This window comes from Melospiza georgiana, chromosome 5 (assembly GCF_028018845.1).
Source record: "Melospiza georgiana isolate bMelGeo1 chromosome 5, bMelGeo1.pri, whole genome shotgun sequence".
Taxonomy (NCBI): Eukaryota; Metazoa; Chordata; class Aves; order Passeriformes; family Passerellidae; genus Melospiza; species Melospiza georgiana.
Genome location: NC_080434.1, coordinates 36213888 through 36231213, shown reverse-complemented (window position 1 = coordinate 36231213; position 17326 = coordinate 36213888). Strand labels below are relative to the sequence as shown.

General features: G+C 40.6%; 1 protein-coding gene across 1 annotated transcript; it reads left to right on the top strand.

Annotated features, from left to right (window-relative positions):
- Nucleotides 1–6391: 6391 nt before the first annotated feature.
- IL21 (interleukin 21) lies at nt 6392–10811 on the top strand. Its single transcript, XM_058025162.1, has 5 exons — nt 6392–6526; nt 6659–6694; nt 10035–10172; nt 10604–10696; nt 10797–10811. The coding sequence occupies exons 1-5, from the start codon at nt 6392–6394 to the stop codon at nt 10809–10811; spliced, it is 417 nt and encodes a 138-aa protein (XP_057881145.1).
- The last annotated feature ends 6515 nt before the right edge of the window (nt 10812–17326 follow it).

The window sequence follows — 17326 nt, the reverse complement described above, 5'->3', positions numbered from 1 at the left end:
AGGCACACACATTCATCCCTGCATTAGATACAGCTACTTACAGATGAAGAGACATCTGGAAAAAAAGAAAAAACAAGAAAGACTGTTTTTACAATGTTACTAACTTATCTGTAAGGATAGCATGAGCTAGTTACCTCAGCATTCTTCAGCCTCCTGTAAACAATTAAACAGCAGATCTAGTCATGAAGTTAGAAGTCATAACTAAGTGCATTTCATCACCAGAGCAATTAATGTATGAGAAACAGAAGCGTATTCCCATTTAAGAGAATTTTAGACAAGTATAGCTACTTCTACATCAGGGCTTTTATTGATGTAACTGCCTGAAAAGTAACAACAAATCCTGCCTGAACAGCACCATACCTTCAAGAGTCCTAAATGTGCAGAGTTAAGATTCTCCTAAACACTCTTCCATAAAACAATTCTGCCAGAATCATGAAATGGTGTCTGCACTGGCACCAAATTGCTGTTCCTGGAATGAGGCTCCTGAGTGGGAGCCACTGGCCCCCTCAGCCTCATGTGCTAAGGAGGCACTTGTTGCATAGCAGATCACAGTTGTGCTCAGTAGTAAAGCAGTAGGACGGGAGTGTCAGGCTTCTAACAACTCATTTCTATTTGCAAATTTGTCAGGTGTGCTAAGGAGAAAATACGGTTTATAGTGAAATGATTGCAATTAAAACAAAGCTAAACAAACGATCTCTCAAGGCCTTTGCAAGAGGGATTTCAGTGCATTAACCCAAGGCTCTTGTAACAGAGGCTCCTCAGATTGTGACAAACTGTGACAGAGAGTAGCAGCGACCTGAAGTAGAAATTTCTTTAAATGGCCTTGCTGCTGAAGAAAGCACCTGGATTTGTACTCCCTGAGAACTGCAGACATGGCTTCTGCCTCAGCCTTCACTTCAGCTATTCAGTGTGACACAGCAAAGCCTCCCCTCTGCTGCAGGGGCTGAAGTGCAGCACATCTGGAGGCTGATCCAGTGGTCTGCAGCACACACAGCGGTGGTGCTCAGGGCAAGCTGAGGAGCTGGTGTGCAAGCAAGGACTTGGAGTCACTCCAAAGGGATCCAGACCGCAGCCTGTTGTGCAATGTCACACTGCTCCTCTGTCCTCACTACTTCTTGCTGTGCCAGAGGTGCCCCAGCACCATGAGATGTGACACTGGCCCTGGGAAGACACATAAGAAAGGGCAGGAGAATAATGTGACTGAGTTCATAGGATTTGGAATCAACACTATTATTAAAAATAATTCTATTAGAGACTGAGTATAAACAGTAAACACATATAGATAGAAGAATGAGGGTACAATCTGTGGTATTTTGGCAGTACCTGAAAACCAGAAAGCAGAACTAGTCAGAAATAAGTGGTATTCAGTCATCTGCTTCTACCAATAACAACCATAATAAAAAGGAGAAAATTGCATTTTATGTAAAGATCACTTTATGTAAAGACCAAATCAGAGCAGATCTGCTGGAGGAGGGAAAAGGGGCCACAGCCCCTCAGTGGCTGTGCCCTGTGTTTAGCTTTAGGCTGTGTAAGGAGGAACAATGCACTGGTGTGGAGATCCCACACAAGCTCAGAAGCCTCACCAAACCCTGGGGGTGACTTCCAAAAGAATCTGTAACATCAAACATTGAATCCTTTTATCAAAACTGTAGTGTCATGCTGATCACCATGCAAGGCATAACAGGATACAGGGAGCCCCAGCTGCCAGTGGAATAGTTAGCTGTGTACCAGACTGTGCACCACACACATCTTGAGCCTGTAAACGGTTCAGAGGTTGTTTTATGCTGCTGGTATTGTAACACAGAAATGTGTCAGTCTCTTCTGACTTCCGCTCCTTCTGTTCACTAATAGTAGTAAATGAACAAGGGAAGCATCTTGCATTGTTCCATTCTGCATCCTCCATTCATTGTCCTGCATGTACCTTTTCTGATTTTTCTTGCTCAACATTTGGGATGAACATGACACATGCTGTTGGGTTTCAGCATTACCACACCCCTGCTTTTCACACCATAGGCTTATCTCTTACTGGAATCATTGGGAGATGTGTTGGGAATGCTGGGAAACAGACAACACTCCTGTGGTAGAAAGGTGGTGCTCTGTGGGCCATCCTTCACAAGGAGACCTGCCATGCATCAAACCCCTGAGCAGCAGAAGTCCTGGCTGCCACACAGAGCAGGAGCAATGACTTGCCCCAACCTCTCCCCATCTGTGGCTTTCAGCTGAACAACTCCTTTCTGCCCTCAAAATTTTAAGAGAACTGTGGTAGCCAAACATCCTGTCAGCTGCTGCCTTGTCTTCTAAACGTGGCTGTCCTCTGGTAGTGAGGAAAGATTATAAGCATGACTGTAAAGAAGAATGAAGCTCTCTATGAAAGCTGGAACACAGTTCAGGCACAGCTCTAAGCTCTTAGTTACAGGGATCAAACTGTTCAGGCCTTATGCAGGAGTTTGTAGCTGAGATGTGAAAGGAACTGCATGACATGGCTCAGTGCAGTGGCAGAAGAGCTCACTTGGTCACACAGTGAGGCTCCTTCCATCCTACATGCAGAGAAAGTTGTGACCCAGGAGGTGGGAGGCTGCTCCCAGCACTAGAGGATACTTAAAATCATGTGCCCACAAGACGACAGCTCTGAATATCTGGCTCTGTGCAGGGTGGGTCTAAGCTTGTCTCAGGCTCAAGGTGTTGACAGGATGTTTCCTCAGTACAGTTTGTCATTAGTAGTTGGTAAGGACACAAATACATCAAACTATGTGCCTAAGAAGCATTACTGGAAAGAAATAGGCTACAACTTAGCCCTGGAGGATCATTATGGAGAATGTAAATAATTTTATATTGCTGCCTATTAATATTTTAGTGCCTGTGTCTCCACATTCAGAGTTATATTACTCTCATTTTTTAGAGCAAATACAAGTTAAGAATAAGTTTTTTTCCCAAGTTAGATTTTCTCTTTACAATTACAAAACGAAGTTCAAAGACCAAAGAACTACACTGAAGCTTATAATAGGAAGATAAGACTACAAGAGAGTAGAACTGTCTTGCAAAGCTATCAGAAATATTTTGAAGACTAGTTTTTCTAAATCTGTTTTACAGGAATATTCTTCCTAGTCTCCCATTTTCCAGTATAACTCTCTCCCCTTGTCTCCTACAATCCCTCAAGTCACGGACAGTACATACATGAAATTTCACAAACCTAAGTTATAAAAATTCTTTGAAAGCAGCCCTGTATATTACAGACTTTTTTGGCTGAGCCATTGCAATGACTAAGCCATGGGAAAAGCCTCCATTGAGCTCTCCTGTAAAGGAAAATGTGGGTGGGGAACCGGGCTTTCGGGGTCGAAGTCATGCAGCTCTTGGGTGGCACCATCGCGAAGAGGAAAGAGGAGGGCCCGGCCCGGCGGGCTCGGCCGGGAGGTTTCTCACATTTCCTCTTTCCAGCCATCCCTGCGGGGCCGGGCCGGGGCAGTGCGAGAGAGGCTGTCAGTGTTTGACTCAGCGTGTTCCTAAGCCACAAGAGAGCACTGACGTATATAAAAACTTGCTGCTCGCTCTTATCTGATAAGGGGGATATCAAGGAGTTTTCTCCACTGCCTAGACAATAGAGGAAGTCCTCCTTTGTCCCTGCATTTCACTTTCTCTGTCAGCATGGCTTCCTTGATGCAGTTCTTGTGGCCTTACAGCCTCTACCACAAAACAGAAGTCTATACAGCAGCTTTAGAGACCTGATATGCAAACAAAAGTTATCACATTCTCAAATGCCCATTGTTTAATTTCCCATTTACTCCACCAGCTTTAAAACTGATCTCTGATGTAAGTGATTTAATTTGGAGTAGTTTAGACAGAGCAATCTCACCTCCCATGATTTTGGTGGAGATCTGCCTCTGCCCCTGTAAGCCCTGAGCTTCTGAAAACACATGGAGAGTTACCCTCTGCATTAACTAAAGTTTTGAAATGGTTCTGAAGTTGTCTGCACCAGCAAAAACCTTCACTGATCTCTTTGCATGAAACACTGCCAAGCACCTCAAGATGTCACAGCTAACAGAGTCCTGTTACACATCCAAGTGGGAAGTTCCCAACCTATCAACCAAATAAAGATGTATAAATGGCTGACAATGCCACCACGACCAACCTACTGTAGCTGAGCTCAAAGAAACTTTCCAGAAGAATCCACAGTTGAAATACTGGCAATAAGAAGTAAACATTAGCACCAGCCTGTTTCTTTACCATGAACATTTCAAATTGTCAATCAAAAATTGGATTAGAGGATAAATGAATGTTCATCCACATTACCAGGCAACAACCTATGTAAAAGTTATGGTAAAGAGGAGCAAGGCAAGACTTCTCTTTGTGTAAAGAATACCACTGTTGGAAAAAACCTCTCTGTGTTCTCAGCAGCCTCAGGCAGGTGTTAGACAAAGAAAAAATAATTCCGCAATGCTTGACAGGAATGGGATGGAGGGAGAGAAGACAAAAAGAAGTATTGGTCACCATGTGGCTTCTCAAACCAAAGATGCTGTTGACTTCCTTTAATGAACTCTAGCCATAAATTAACAGACATTTCAAATAAAACTTAATTAGATCCTCTGTACTTCACAGTGCAGCTGTGCTGCTTATCTAAAATTATTTTAAGATGAATCCATAGGGGGGAAGAAAAATCATCACATTACCTTTCCTTCAAGAAATGAAATTTCAGACTATGTGAGAGAAGAAAGTATTTTTTCTTACTTGTTTCAGTTCTCATTTTTCAGAATTTCTCTTTTATTGGGTGTTAGTAGCTATCTTTTTCACCAGGAGAGAGTCTGTGTGTGCATGCATGAGACTGAGTGCAGTTACGTGTATTTACACATACACTTTTAAAATTTATTCCTTTAGGCTATTCATTTTCTGAATGGTGAAAAATTACTTGAGCACATAAACAGTATAGAGTAAATAATCATTTGCACATAGAAAAGAAACATGCCAGAGCATGTTAGATAGAGCTGTCACCAGCTTAAACACTCATTTTTAAATGAACAATGAACAAGTGACCCAGCCTGACATCCCAAATTCACCCACCAGACAGATTTATGCAGGGAATTTCATACCATGTCAGAATACTATACAGTTTACCAGACATCCAACTGCAGTCCAAACTCTGTGTAGATTTTGTAAAGCATCCCCAAAGCCATCTGGAATCTTCAGATTTTCAAAAGAAAATATTTAATTTGACAGATACATGACCATCTTTTTATTCATCACAACTGAAGGTGCCCAAGTGACTTTAACTGCTCTCTACTAATTCCACATAGGAACCCTTCAGTGCCATTGATAGTAATTGAATAATGATAATACAAAAAAGTAATTTAAAGCTGGCTTTCTTCTCTTTGTGATGAAATATCAAAATCAGGGATTTTAAAATGAACTGATTCCTAGAGATGGAAGTCCAGTAAGTCCCTAGTGCCTGCACAGACTTTTGTTTGGACTTCAAACATTCTTCTACATTCCCAAGGAAATTCTCAGCTGCTGAAGGATGTAGCTGAATGTGTTTAGGTGCCACAAGCATTGAATCCCTGCCACAAGCAATAGTGTCCCTTGGGACTGGCACACCAGGATTTAGTCCCTGCCCTTCCAGTACTGGACCCTCTTGGTCATGGCTGTGCTCCAGGGATTCATCTCTCCCAGGACAAGGTATCTCCCTGCAAACTTCACTCCCAGTGGACATGCCCTCCACAATGCTGTTCATGTATCTGCTACTGGTTCCAAGCAAATATAAAGCAAATTTCAGCTGGTTTAAATGCTAAGATGAGCTTTTACTCACAGCTCTAACACAATCCAAGCTGAGAATGAAAAAGCCACAGTTCATATATGTCAGGAGGAAATAGCTGACAAACACTCCTTGGAGCCATAAAGTGAGATAAATAAATTTAAATTTTGAAACAAGTCCTGTCATATTTCTCCAGAAGAGTACAGAAGAGCTGTAGATGGACTGAAGAGATTCATTGCTGTATGACACAGGAAAAAAAATGCAGAATCTTTGTTTACTTAGGCCTGTGGTTTCTAAGTACTAACTTTTTAGTACGTTCATTTCTTGACTCAAAGTGAAAATGGGAATTCACCATTTTCTCTTTTTTCCTGCCCAATGTGCAGATGGGGCACATTTTCTTTCACTCCATCAATCCCTGCCCCCCCACGCACAAGCCTGCATACATGCACCTAGCCAGTGGAAAAGAAAAAAGGGTTACTCATTAATCCATTCTACAAAGCTTTCCAAACTGAAATGGGTGGGTTCTCCATCTCCAGCAGGGAGCAATATATAGGTAGGTGCAGAGTTTACCTGAGCACAGCTCAAACTGGAGTGTTACACTTGAACAGCACAGCTTTGCTCCTGGCACATTTTAAAACAGAACTCATCAGGATGAAGAGGATGATTATTTTCTGCATGCTTTTCTTCTGCTCCACTATGATGCTGACTGCAGCTTCACCCAGAACATTAAAATACAAACAGATTAAAAAGAAAATTGAAGACTTACAAACAATGGTGAAAGATAAGGTAAGTGATGGCATTTGTCATAATACTGAAATTACTTCCAAGCACTGGACATTGCTTAGTATGTATCTTATGAGAGACATCACTTTCAAATGTTAAAAATTTTCTAACTTAGATTTATTTGTTTTATTTTAGGATGCTGAATTGCTGCATACACCAGAAAACTTTGTGGTGAGGCTGCTTTAAAATTTTTTTCAAAATTATATAATTTTGATTTTGTGCTGGTTTATTCCATTGACAAATGGGACAATGTCTTGTTCTTCACATCTCTGACCTAGTACTCTTAATGCAAGCTAGACTGAGTAAGAAAATACTTTCTAAAAGTTCTTTTCTGGATATTTATTAGCAGAAGTGTTTCTATTTTGGCATTGGAATTACTATTTTGCTTTTTTATGTGTATCATAACCCACCAATAGATCCAGAGTTGCACAGATTCCATTTAATTAACAAATAGTGCTAAGAGTGAGGATTCAGATGATACCCAGCCAAGCAGCAGTGCTTTTGGGGATGCAGGTATTTGGAGTGGAAGTGCCTCCAGCTGCCATGAGCTCCAGCATGGCTGAGCTGCCCCCCTTGCCTCCCAGTGCAGCCAAATGGCAAGAGTGGCACTGCAAGGCCATGTCAACGAGTTCCTCCTCTCATGTGCACTCACACTGCTCTGAGTCTGTTCGTGCAGGGACTGTGCTACCAACAGGAAGACAAAACTGCACCTGCCAATATTCTCTTCAGATTATAACCAGTTAAAAAATGGGGAGCACAAGGGCAGCTCCCTGTGAACCCTTTTTTAATACAGATACATATTTACACATTATTTAGTGCTGATATTTTGCATCTTCCAAGGTTAAGATCTTATATACAGTGAGTCACCAGGTTTGTGCACTCTCAAAAGTGGTAGGATGCAGGATGTACTGTGAATTTAAATGCTCATGATAGTAAAATCACATCTTAAAAATTTAGAGGGTAAATGCATGCTGCTTTGATAATCCCTCAACATGCAATTGAGATGTAGAGCAACCTGTGACTACCTAATATTATACTTGTGTTATCAGCTGTCTTAAATTTTTGAGCCCTATCTTGTAGCACAAACAATTTTGATTGACATGGAAAAGCCATCACTATGCACTACTATGCTGTAAAAGCTGCAGACATTCTTAAAAATTTATCTACTCAGGATTCTAAAGTCCCTTGCAAGCAGCTACAAGAAGAAAGGAAAAAAACTCACCTCATTTCACACAGGTTTTGGTTAGCCTCTTCCTAGGCTTTACAGCTCGGTGCATGTTTAACTTGCCAAAAAATATACAAAAGCATGACCAAACTAGATGCATTCCTTTGAAGCGCTAGAAACGACTTCAGTGCACAAACTCATTGCTGGGCTTTTTCCACTAAAACTCTTTCTAACCTGTGGTGTCAAAGTGAAAAGGAGGAGATTATTAGTTGTCATTTTAATCCAGCGTTTGCCGCTGCCTCTGAAACTAAGCAAATACAACAACTAGTGACTAATTGCTTAATGAGGTTGTTGGGGTTTTTTTCTTAAGAACAGTCATGCTCGGCTCAGGAAGGAAAACAACAGCTCACTTGCAGCTTAGGGCTTTACTGTCTGATTCTGGGAGGTCCTAAGTGCCTCCTCTGAATACTAGAGAAGACAGAGAATTCTCATATTTAGAAGGTATTGATACGGGTTCAGCTTCTAACGTAAAACATGTAAAAAAACATTAGTGGGCTAATAGTAATTATCACCAGCAACCAAATGAACAAACTTCTCATCCTACAGGGTGACTGAATATGTAACACAGTGTGCTAAAGTGGCACTCAGTGATTAGGTGCCATCACAGCCTAGTGAAACTCAATTTAATAAAAAGTTGCTCACAGAACTGTATTTCAAATACCAAAATTTGATTTTTTTTTATTATAACCTGCTCATTGCAGATTTGCATTTGGTCTTCAATATTCAAAATTCAATCACCTATTATAACATTTAGAATTAGGTGGTTTATCCTGATCTATTTTGGCTTCCTTGAGGTTCCTTTGTGTGTACTGTTAGCCCCTATTCATTCCCACATAATTTCCTTGTACCTTCAACAATGGAGTATTCTTTCCTTTGAATAAAGAGAGATTAGAGGACGTCAATTCAAGGGAAGCCAGCAGTGTTAAAAAGTGAAAAACCAGTGTTAAGGCTGAGGTAATTCCAGCCTGGAGGGCAAATGAGCTCTCCTGCTAGTGACTGGCAGTGCAGCTGAAGTGACACTGAGTGACAAGATGCTGAAGTGCCCTGGATCTGTATCTCACCCCGCTGATCGCTAATTCCGGAAGCAAGGGCTCCACAGGCTCATCTGTAAAGCCAGTTTGAGTCAGATGCAGAGTGCTGCTGCCAAGTGCCACTGATAGAAATATTTTACACATTTCTAGCTCCCTTCAGACATTTCCAGTGGTGTGTGCTCCTTCATGCCTCATCCCCAAAGTGCTTAGCCCATGACAACCCACCAGGCCCCACAATCCTTGTGGTGCCCTGCTCGTTGGCTGCTGCAGCTATAAGTGACAGCTCAGCAAAACAGAAAAGGCAGCACAGATGAGAAATGCTGGTTTCTCAGCTCAGCACGGATGAGACCAAAAACGTTTTCAGTTTCAGCTGGAAAATCGATCTCTTTAAAAGACAAGTAGTGTTTTTTTTCCAGTAAGCAAGGCCAGTTACGGTAAGGATGCTTGAAACAACCATAAACGTGTGGTTTTTAAGGAAAATAAAATGTTTTATCTGACCAACACAGAATGTTGCTAGAAAAATTTGCTATAAGCAACATCCATGAAAGCTGCCTTGTCCTTGCCCAAGCAGCAAACTGCAGTGACAACTCATAAGGCAGATGAGACTCAGCTTGGGTAGCAGTAGGTATGCAAACAAGGATGGCTTTGGAGCCTAATACGTGTAATCAGCAGCTTCCTTCTTTGGAAAACAGGAAGCAACTTAAATTGGCTGCAGTAAACATCGCTTTCCTTTCTCTGTTGACTGTTAGATTAGTTTTGGGGATAGTTTCTGTATCATTTCTGATATTATCACATAACATTTTAATAGTATTTCAAAACACGCAGTTCTTCGTCAATTCTAATAATTAACCCAGCGTTATTAGAAAAGGCACCAAAATGAGGAAGAAAAAAATATATTCCCACATAGTCATTTTTTTAAAATAAAATGCTCATGCTTTAGCAGGTGAAAACCTACTGCGTGTAACTGATCTACTCTTCAGGACTGCTTTCTTTCAAATGCTGTCATGATTAATAGCCAAGTGCGCATTTATTTCATTAGGAAATACTGAAGTAATTATGCAAGAACAGCCAAAGTAAAGCCTCAACATCACCTGCACATCAAAAACTAATTTAAAAAAATAAAAAAGGTACAGCTGAATATTCTCAGTTAATACCCTGGATACTTTCTTCTGCACATGGACCACAATCTAACATGAGCAGGAAAAACAGCTGCAGCAACACTGGTTTTAACCAGTTCCTCCTTCTTCTGCCCTAGGAGGGATGCCTGTCCACAGCTGTGACCTGCTTCAAGAAGGGCGTCCAGAAATTACAACCAGCGAGCAGCCAAGATAAGGTGGCGTTCCACAAAGCCATTAGAATTGTGAACAAACTTACCTACAGAGACTCTGGAGAGGTAGGATTTCCTCACAGCGCTCATATTAATAATAATGCTCCTTGTTTTCTATAGCAGCTGCCCCCTGCAATGGGGGAATTGTAGAAAGCAAGTCTGTTAGAAACAGTAATCTGCCTTTCATTACTTTGAAAATCAAAAAGTCCAATTTTTGAATTTTTGGGAAAAGCATTCCCTGTGACCATAAAAATTCACATACATGTACTTGGCAACCACACAATGTGCTGGCAGAGGGACAGGGATCACTGCAAAAAAAGTCAATGAAAAGTGTCATTACTAAATTCCTTCCCTTTTGGAAGAGCTTGTATCAAAGCTTTTCCAGCTAGAAACGGCATTGATTACAACCCTCCAGATTTTTCAGTGAGAAAGCTTGAGGATTGATTAGGGATTGTGATGTGCTGTTTAGAAGTGCCATGATTCTCTTTATCTTCCAGCACTGTGAGTCTTATGAGACGAAAACATGTGAATCTTATGAGAAGAAAAGCCCCAAAGAATTTTTGAAGAGCTTTGAAAATCTTATGCAAATGGTAAGCAAAGTTCATTCCTCCTGGATGCTTTCTGACATTTTGCAAATCATTACAGATATCCTTAGTTTACATCCTTACTAACAATGTCTTGTTTTTACAGCTTTACAAGAACTGATCTAGGACACACCACAGCTGAAGGCTACTGAAAATGTATTTTTTAAAGCAGACACTATGTTATATTTAAGACATGAAAAATGTAAATACTTCCCAGTGCTATTATGATGTGCTCTCTGTGTGTGGTAAGTGAAAGCTTCTCCCAAAATATTAAGGAGTCTTATTTGGCTGGGGATTTATAAGATGGGTGCTATTTTGCAACTGATTCTAGCCCCACCTTACAGGGAAAAATAAATTCTAATTTCACAAAAATTGGCTCTTGTAAGGGACTTAACTGTCCCCCTTCTGCTAAACTAGAAATACATGACATGGTTCCTTTTGTATTTTTACTTTGACCTTAACTGAATCCCATGCAGAGATTTCTGCACATTTTTAAAGAAAATTAACAGAAAAATTATCAGGGGCTTTGAAGCCTCAAAGCAATCTGCTTGGGCTGATTTCCTTATTTACAATAATACCACACACAGAGCTTTATTTATAAGTTCTGAGACTGCATTTTAGCTAACTATGGAAAAATGTCCTACATTTAACTGCCTTGTCAATACTGGAAAAAACATTTACAAATCATACTGTATGGCTGTGATTAACATCTTGAAGCTAATGGCACATTTGCCATGGGATTCAATAGGGAGAGGTGTAACCCACATGCTCTAAGTGGAGATACAGGATTCTGAGGGGAAATCCTGTTTCAGAAAATGAAATTTTGTCTACACTGCCCCAGCTTAACATGACAGATAGAGCAGAGGCATGACGGGCTGGTACAACCAGCCACTGCAAAATGTCCAATAAATACAGTCATTGATGCTCAGTCAGAGTGAAACAGCTCAAATGCATACTGCTCTTTCTCAGAGGACAACATGTACCCTCATAGTAATGTACCATTAACACTATTCATTCTCCCTCCTCCTGATTAATTTTTACAGTTTGTTATTTGCCATTTTTTCTTTAAAAATCTGCCAAGTTTTTTGTTCTGTGGAAACCTTCCTGTCCAGCTCCTGAAATCCTGAACATTTCTGTGGAACTATGGCTAGAGATACCATTATTATTTTTTTTTTTTTAATGAAACTGAGTATCACGGCACTTAAAACTAGTTTTGGTAGCTTAATTCTATACCACCATATTCTGCTTGCAAGGATTCTGACCCTCTGGGTTCTTCCATCTGAGCAGTAACTGCTAATTTGCCCCAAACAGATATTAACCCCACATGAGGAAACTGATCTTGGAAAAGGGCATAATGCCTTCCAGTAAAAATTAATCTTTCATCTAATTTTCTCTCTACTTAGTAGAAATGTGGTAGAGAGAGGAAACTGGAAAACTGCATCTAGTGTTAGAATGGAAAATGACAAGCTTAGTTACCTCCAAAAATAATGCGGTAGTATTAAAAATATTTCCATTCCTACCAATGTCATCTGCCTAAAGGAAAATTAATACAAAAAGTTTTGCTGCCTCCACATTTTTACTGTCCTGAAACATGAACCTCCTCAAAAATGTACATCAGAAAGAGGAAGGAAGATCCTCAGGGCACAGCAAACCAAGTGAACTCTCCTTGTTTCTGGTGATGGTCATTTTCATTTAGAACATCTTTTTCTTCTCTTTCCCTTTTCTGTTTCAAAACTTGCTTTTCCTCTGTGTAATGTTCTATCTTATACCTCAATGTTTCCACATTACTGCATCAAAATTAACATTCTAAAAAAGAACTACCACTCATATGTAAGTAATCAAAGTACTGAGTTTAAATGATGTTCTTCCTGCACCTTCTATCCCCATTTCTCTGACTCACCTACCCATGAAGTCCCTTCATCACCAATCAGTGAGCACTATGCAATGCAAAGCTGCTGCTGCAACTGCAACAGATTTAAAGTCTGGGTAAAATTTCATTCCAGATTTGGATAAAAGCAACTGGGGAAACACTGCAGCATGTCCTGCAGTTGCAGCATACCTGCAGATGTTTCTACATTTGTATTTTTATGGAGGGGTTTTAATGGAATGCCTTTATCATGAATCAAGTGCATTTTTATGAGTCCTAGAAGGACAACCAATCAACTGGCACTTTTGATGCAGCTCTGTGGAATATTTGCATGTGCAGAGTTTTGGAGAAAGAGCTTTATTTTTGTTCAAAGAATACAGTATGTATTTCTTTATCTGTAAATGTCTTTTCCAGTAACTTGCTAAGTGCATTGAAATCATTGTTCTAAAAGAGGCTGTTAAAATCCTTGTTGTGCATAGCAAATGGGATTAGCATGCCCTGACAAGCACAACATTGTCTATTACATATTTATTAGCAATCATTACAAAGCACTGAGAAGCAACTTTTGTACCTGAGATGGACATTTTATGAATGAAAAGCAATTCCCTACAGGAATGTCATAAGCTAACTAGGTAATCCTGCCTACACTGCAGCAATGCCTGGGTTTTGTCCAAGAGGCAGCATGTAATGCAGCAAGTAATGCACCTACTTCTGTTTAGTGACTTGCTTCACTGGTTTTAACTATGGATTTTATTACACCAAACATAGTGCTAAAGCTTATTTTTCTTGTTTTAAACACAATATACTTGTTTATTAATTGAGGTTATTTCTTGTACCTGCAGAACAACTTAATTTAAAATGCTCACTTGTAGTATTCAAAAAGCTAGTGAGAAACTGCAACAAATGTAACTTTAGAGGGTTAAGTGCTCAGAGATCTTGCTGAAAACTGAAATTATTGAACAAGCCAGTCCAGCTACATATGGAGAATATTAATGACAAAATTAGCAGAGATGATTGTGGCCAACACCACATCCCTGGGCAGTGTCAGCACAATCACTGTGGGACACTGTGCACTTAAAATATGCATTGATTTACAACATGTGAGACTTGGATTTGCCAAGAGTGATCAAAGACCGAGTGTATTATTCAGGGTGTGCTATTTGAAGAACAGGATGAATGAAGCACAGGAAATCTGTGCAGGACAAACCAGTGTTCGAGAAGACATCATCTTGTTCTGCAACAGCGTTCTCAGAAGCAAAAATGAAGATGCCCCAGGAGGAACTTTTGACCTTAGGAAGGACCAGACACCACAAATATAAAAGTGTACACCCTCTAGACTTATTTCTTTTCATGAGATGAACTCTGTACTAAGTGCACTCTGCAGAAACAATGTGTGTTTCGTTAACAGAGTACATCATGTAAGCCATAAAAGCTCATTACCTCCCAGGGAGGCTTTATAATATATTTATGATTTTGATCATAGGTGCCCTTTGTAGGCACTTCGAGATGTGTTTTAGCATGGTATATACAATTTTGTATAATATTTACTTTTCCTGAGAGGATTCTTTATTTTTATACCAACTGATTAATCTAATTTAATTATTTATTGCATTTCTGTAAAGGGAATGTTCATACTAAGGACTATGTGGTCTGATTAATTTATATGCCTGTGATAGTAAACAATTTTAGCTACTACCATTTTCTCTTGTTCTTTTCTTCCAAAAAGTATTTTTGTAGTTATCTGTGTGAGAACTATTCCCTGTAGGTTTTCCATCCACCTGTTTCACAGACATGGTTTGGAGTGGGGTAAATTGTTCCTGAGCATTTCTGCATCTCATTGAGAGAGATGAGTCAGACTTGACTAACAGCTAATTCTGGATGAATCCCAGCATATGTGATTGCTGCTGTTTTCTTGTGTGCAAAGTCAGAAGGGATCCCTCCATCTAGTGGGTAAAATCCACAGGGAATAAATCTCACTACATATAGGTAACTACAAAACTTCCCTACAGTGTTCTCTGCTTTGCACTAGTGCTGATGACCCATGTTGTAACAGGAGCAAAGGTGAAAGAGGACATTTCCTACTCAAACATCTTTGCCCAAGCTGCTCATCTCCATTGCTGTACTGCCACCTTTTGATGGCAGTTTGGAAATTCAGAGCAGTTCCAGATACAAAACAGGCAAGCTGAGTATCACTGTCATGACAGTGAGCTTTGAGATACACCACAGACATAACAACTAAGTTCTCCACTTGCCATTTAGGTTTCCCTTTTCCTCTTCACACAGCTGAAGGTCCAATGATGTTACTGTTGTAACATCATGAAGACCATGTTCAAAAACTTCCCTTACCACACCAGTCAGGCTCTTCAGCTGCTCCTTTCCCTTTGTAAGAAGACCTACAAATGGATGCTGTGTCCATTGTCCCTTCATTAAGTGTCCAACAACTTACCAGGACATCTCCTGCTCTTTTTAGACTCTTTGTAAACAATCTTTTTACCTGTTTCCATTCTTTTTAAGATGACCTTATTATTAAACTTCACTGCCCGCCCCTGGTTTTCCATCTTCCTCCCATCCTAATTCCCAACACTTGTTTTCCCAATCCCAGTTCATTTTCTTCCTCCTGTTACACTTCCTCCAGCTTCCTTTCTATTATCAGGGAATTTTCAGACACTCAGATGGTGCAAGATCATCAGCTGCACAATTCCATTAAAATGGAAAATGAGCTGAACATAATGCTAGTGGTCCACATAAAGTTTAATTCCTTACCATCCACAGAACATCCTGACAACAAAGAAGTCAGAAAGATTTTCCCTTCTAAGCCAAAGAATTGAGGGAAGCACTCATAAACCAACTGTAGCAGGAAACACAGTAAGTTTTATATCAAGCTTATCACAACAGATCAGACAAACACCATGATAGAGCAGCTCTCTCCATTCTCCCTTAAATCCTTGAAAAACGTAGAGACAATGAATGACAGAGGGGTCAAGGCCAGTGCCAACTGACATGAAGACAGGATCTTCAGGGGGTGAAACACAGAAGTGTTTGAGGTTGGCACCCCAAATCCAGCATTTCATCAAACCGAGAAGCAGCTCCAGGTTTATGAATGGCAAGGAAATGCACCGGTGTAGAGAGCAGATCATTGCACAAGAGGGCAGCAGGCAGCTGAGAAAGGAAAGGAGATCTTCACTCTCCTCCTTCTCCTCCTGACCCCGCCCAGCTCTTAACAAATGAATCTACGAATCTTCAAATGTGGCCAAATACAGTCCAAAAAGGGGACTTAACTCAAAATGCTCCCATTTCTGTGTTCTCTTTTACAGGCACATTTCAAATGCTGCCTACTTAATAATTCCTACTTCTTTCTATATTCTATTCTTTCCCAAACACTTTACTCCTCATTCATTTCACTCCTCCCTTCTACCCTCCATCTCTCCTTTATTAGTTATGCCTGACATTTACAACTCTTGCATTAACACCAGACAGGAAAAAGCACTTGAAAATCTTGCCACTGTACCTCAGAGGTACCACTGGAAGAAGTATCACCTAAAAACAAAGATTAAGAAAAAAAATAAATTACAGGATCTGTGCTATTCCTGGGAGATTTACACTTCCCTTCAGCACGGAGCATTTAGCCCATTTCTAAACTGCTAACCCAGTACCTGCAGATGAACAGTTCCAAGCACTCCTTATGGACTTACTGCCTCTCCCTTCAGGTGTCCCACACCCTGTTAAGACAGCTGCTACACTCTGCTGCCCCCTGTTTTACTTTTATTAATTAATTTCCTGGTTTACACCCTGCAAAGAGCTGAACAAACACCAGGTAACATGTGGAATGCAGCAGGTGCAGCTGGAAGTGGTGGGAAAGGTGTAGTACAAATTCCCACACACCTCAGCTGGCACTAAGAATTTCTTATGGCACTGAAGAACAGAATACTGGGAACCTACTGCCTCAAGCTCCTTTTCCACCTGTTGCATGGGGCAGGGTTGGCTTAAACCATTCCCACTTCTTCCCCCTACCAGTCCCCAACAGCTGCATTTTTGGGGGGAGAGGGTGAGGTGACAAATTATATTTGCTCTGGGTCAGTTCTCTGACCCAGACACTGCCTTTTAAAACATGCCCTCATGAAGTCTAAGTGTTCTGCATCAGAAGACTTCCCTTAAAAAGATGTTGTTGTACAAGGCAAACTCAGAAGCAGACTGAGTTGGGAATTTTTCAGCGCAAGTTCTTCCACTGGAGGATGACAGTTTTTTGAAACTTTACAACTTTTACTGCAACAGTCTGATAAAACTTTGAGCAAAAACCTTTTCTCAGGTCCAGGATGGAATTTGTTTTTATAAACAGAAGCATGTAAACAAGAGCAGAGAAGAATGCAGGGTTTTGGGATAGGAAGTAATTGCTGGAGTTAGGCTCCAAACCCTGCTCTGCTTTATTTGGCTTCTCCATGGGGACACAATCCAGCGAGGTGCCAGAGGAGGTGCCTACTCCACAGGCTACTGATGGCTGTGGATCAGTCTCACACTTGCTTGAGTGCTTTTTTATTGAAACAGCTGAGAGTTCTCAACATCATTTCAGAGTGACACAGAGGGGAATAAAGGTCAAAATTGGACAAGTGACACTTCTGTGAGATGGGGAAATATTTTCTAGCTAGTTCTATGTGGTTCTCATGTGATTTGTCTCAGTGTTTGAGACAATTCTCCGGCAAATTTCCCAGTCTGACACATATGCCTTTTTTAGGCTTTAAGAACAACTCAGTGGGCAGCAGAGCAATAAAGGT

Bases quoted from the DNA above. Each gene is read 5' to 3' on its own strand.
- IL21 (XM_058025162.1), top strand. From the start codon at position 6,392: ATGAAGAGGATGATTATTTTCTGCATGCTTTTCTTCTGCTCCACTATG. The intron at 6,527-6,658 runs GTAAGTGATGGC...GTTTTATTTTAG, and splicing joins AAACAATGGTGAAAGATAAG to GATGCTGAATTGCTGCATAC. The intron at 10,173-10,603 runs GTAGGATTTCCT...TTTATCTTCCAG, and splicing joins CCTACAGAGACTCTGGAGAG to CACTGTGAGTCTTATGAGAC.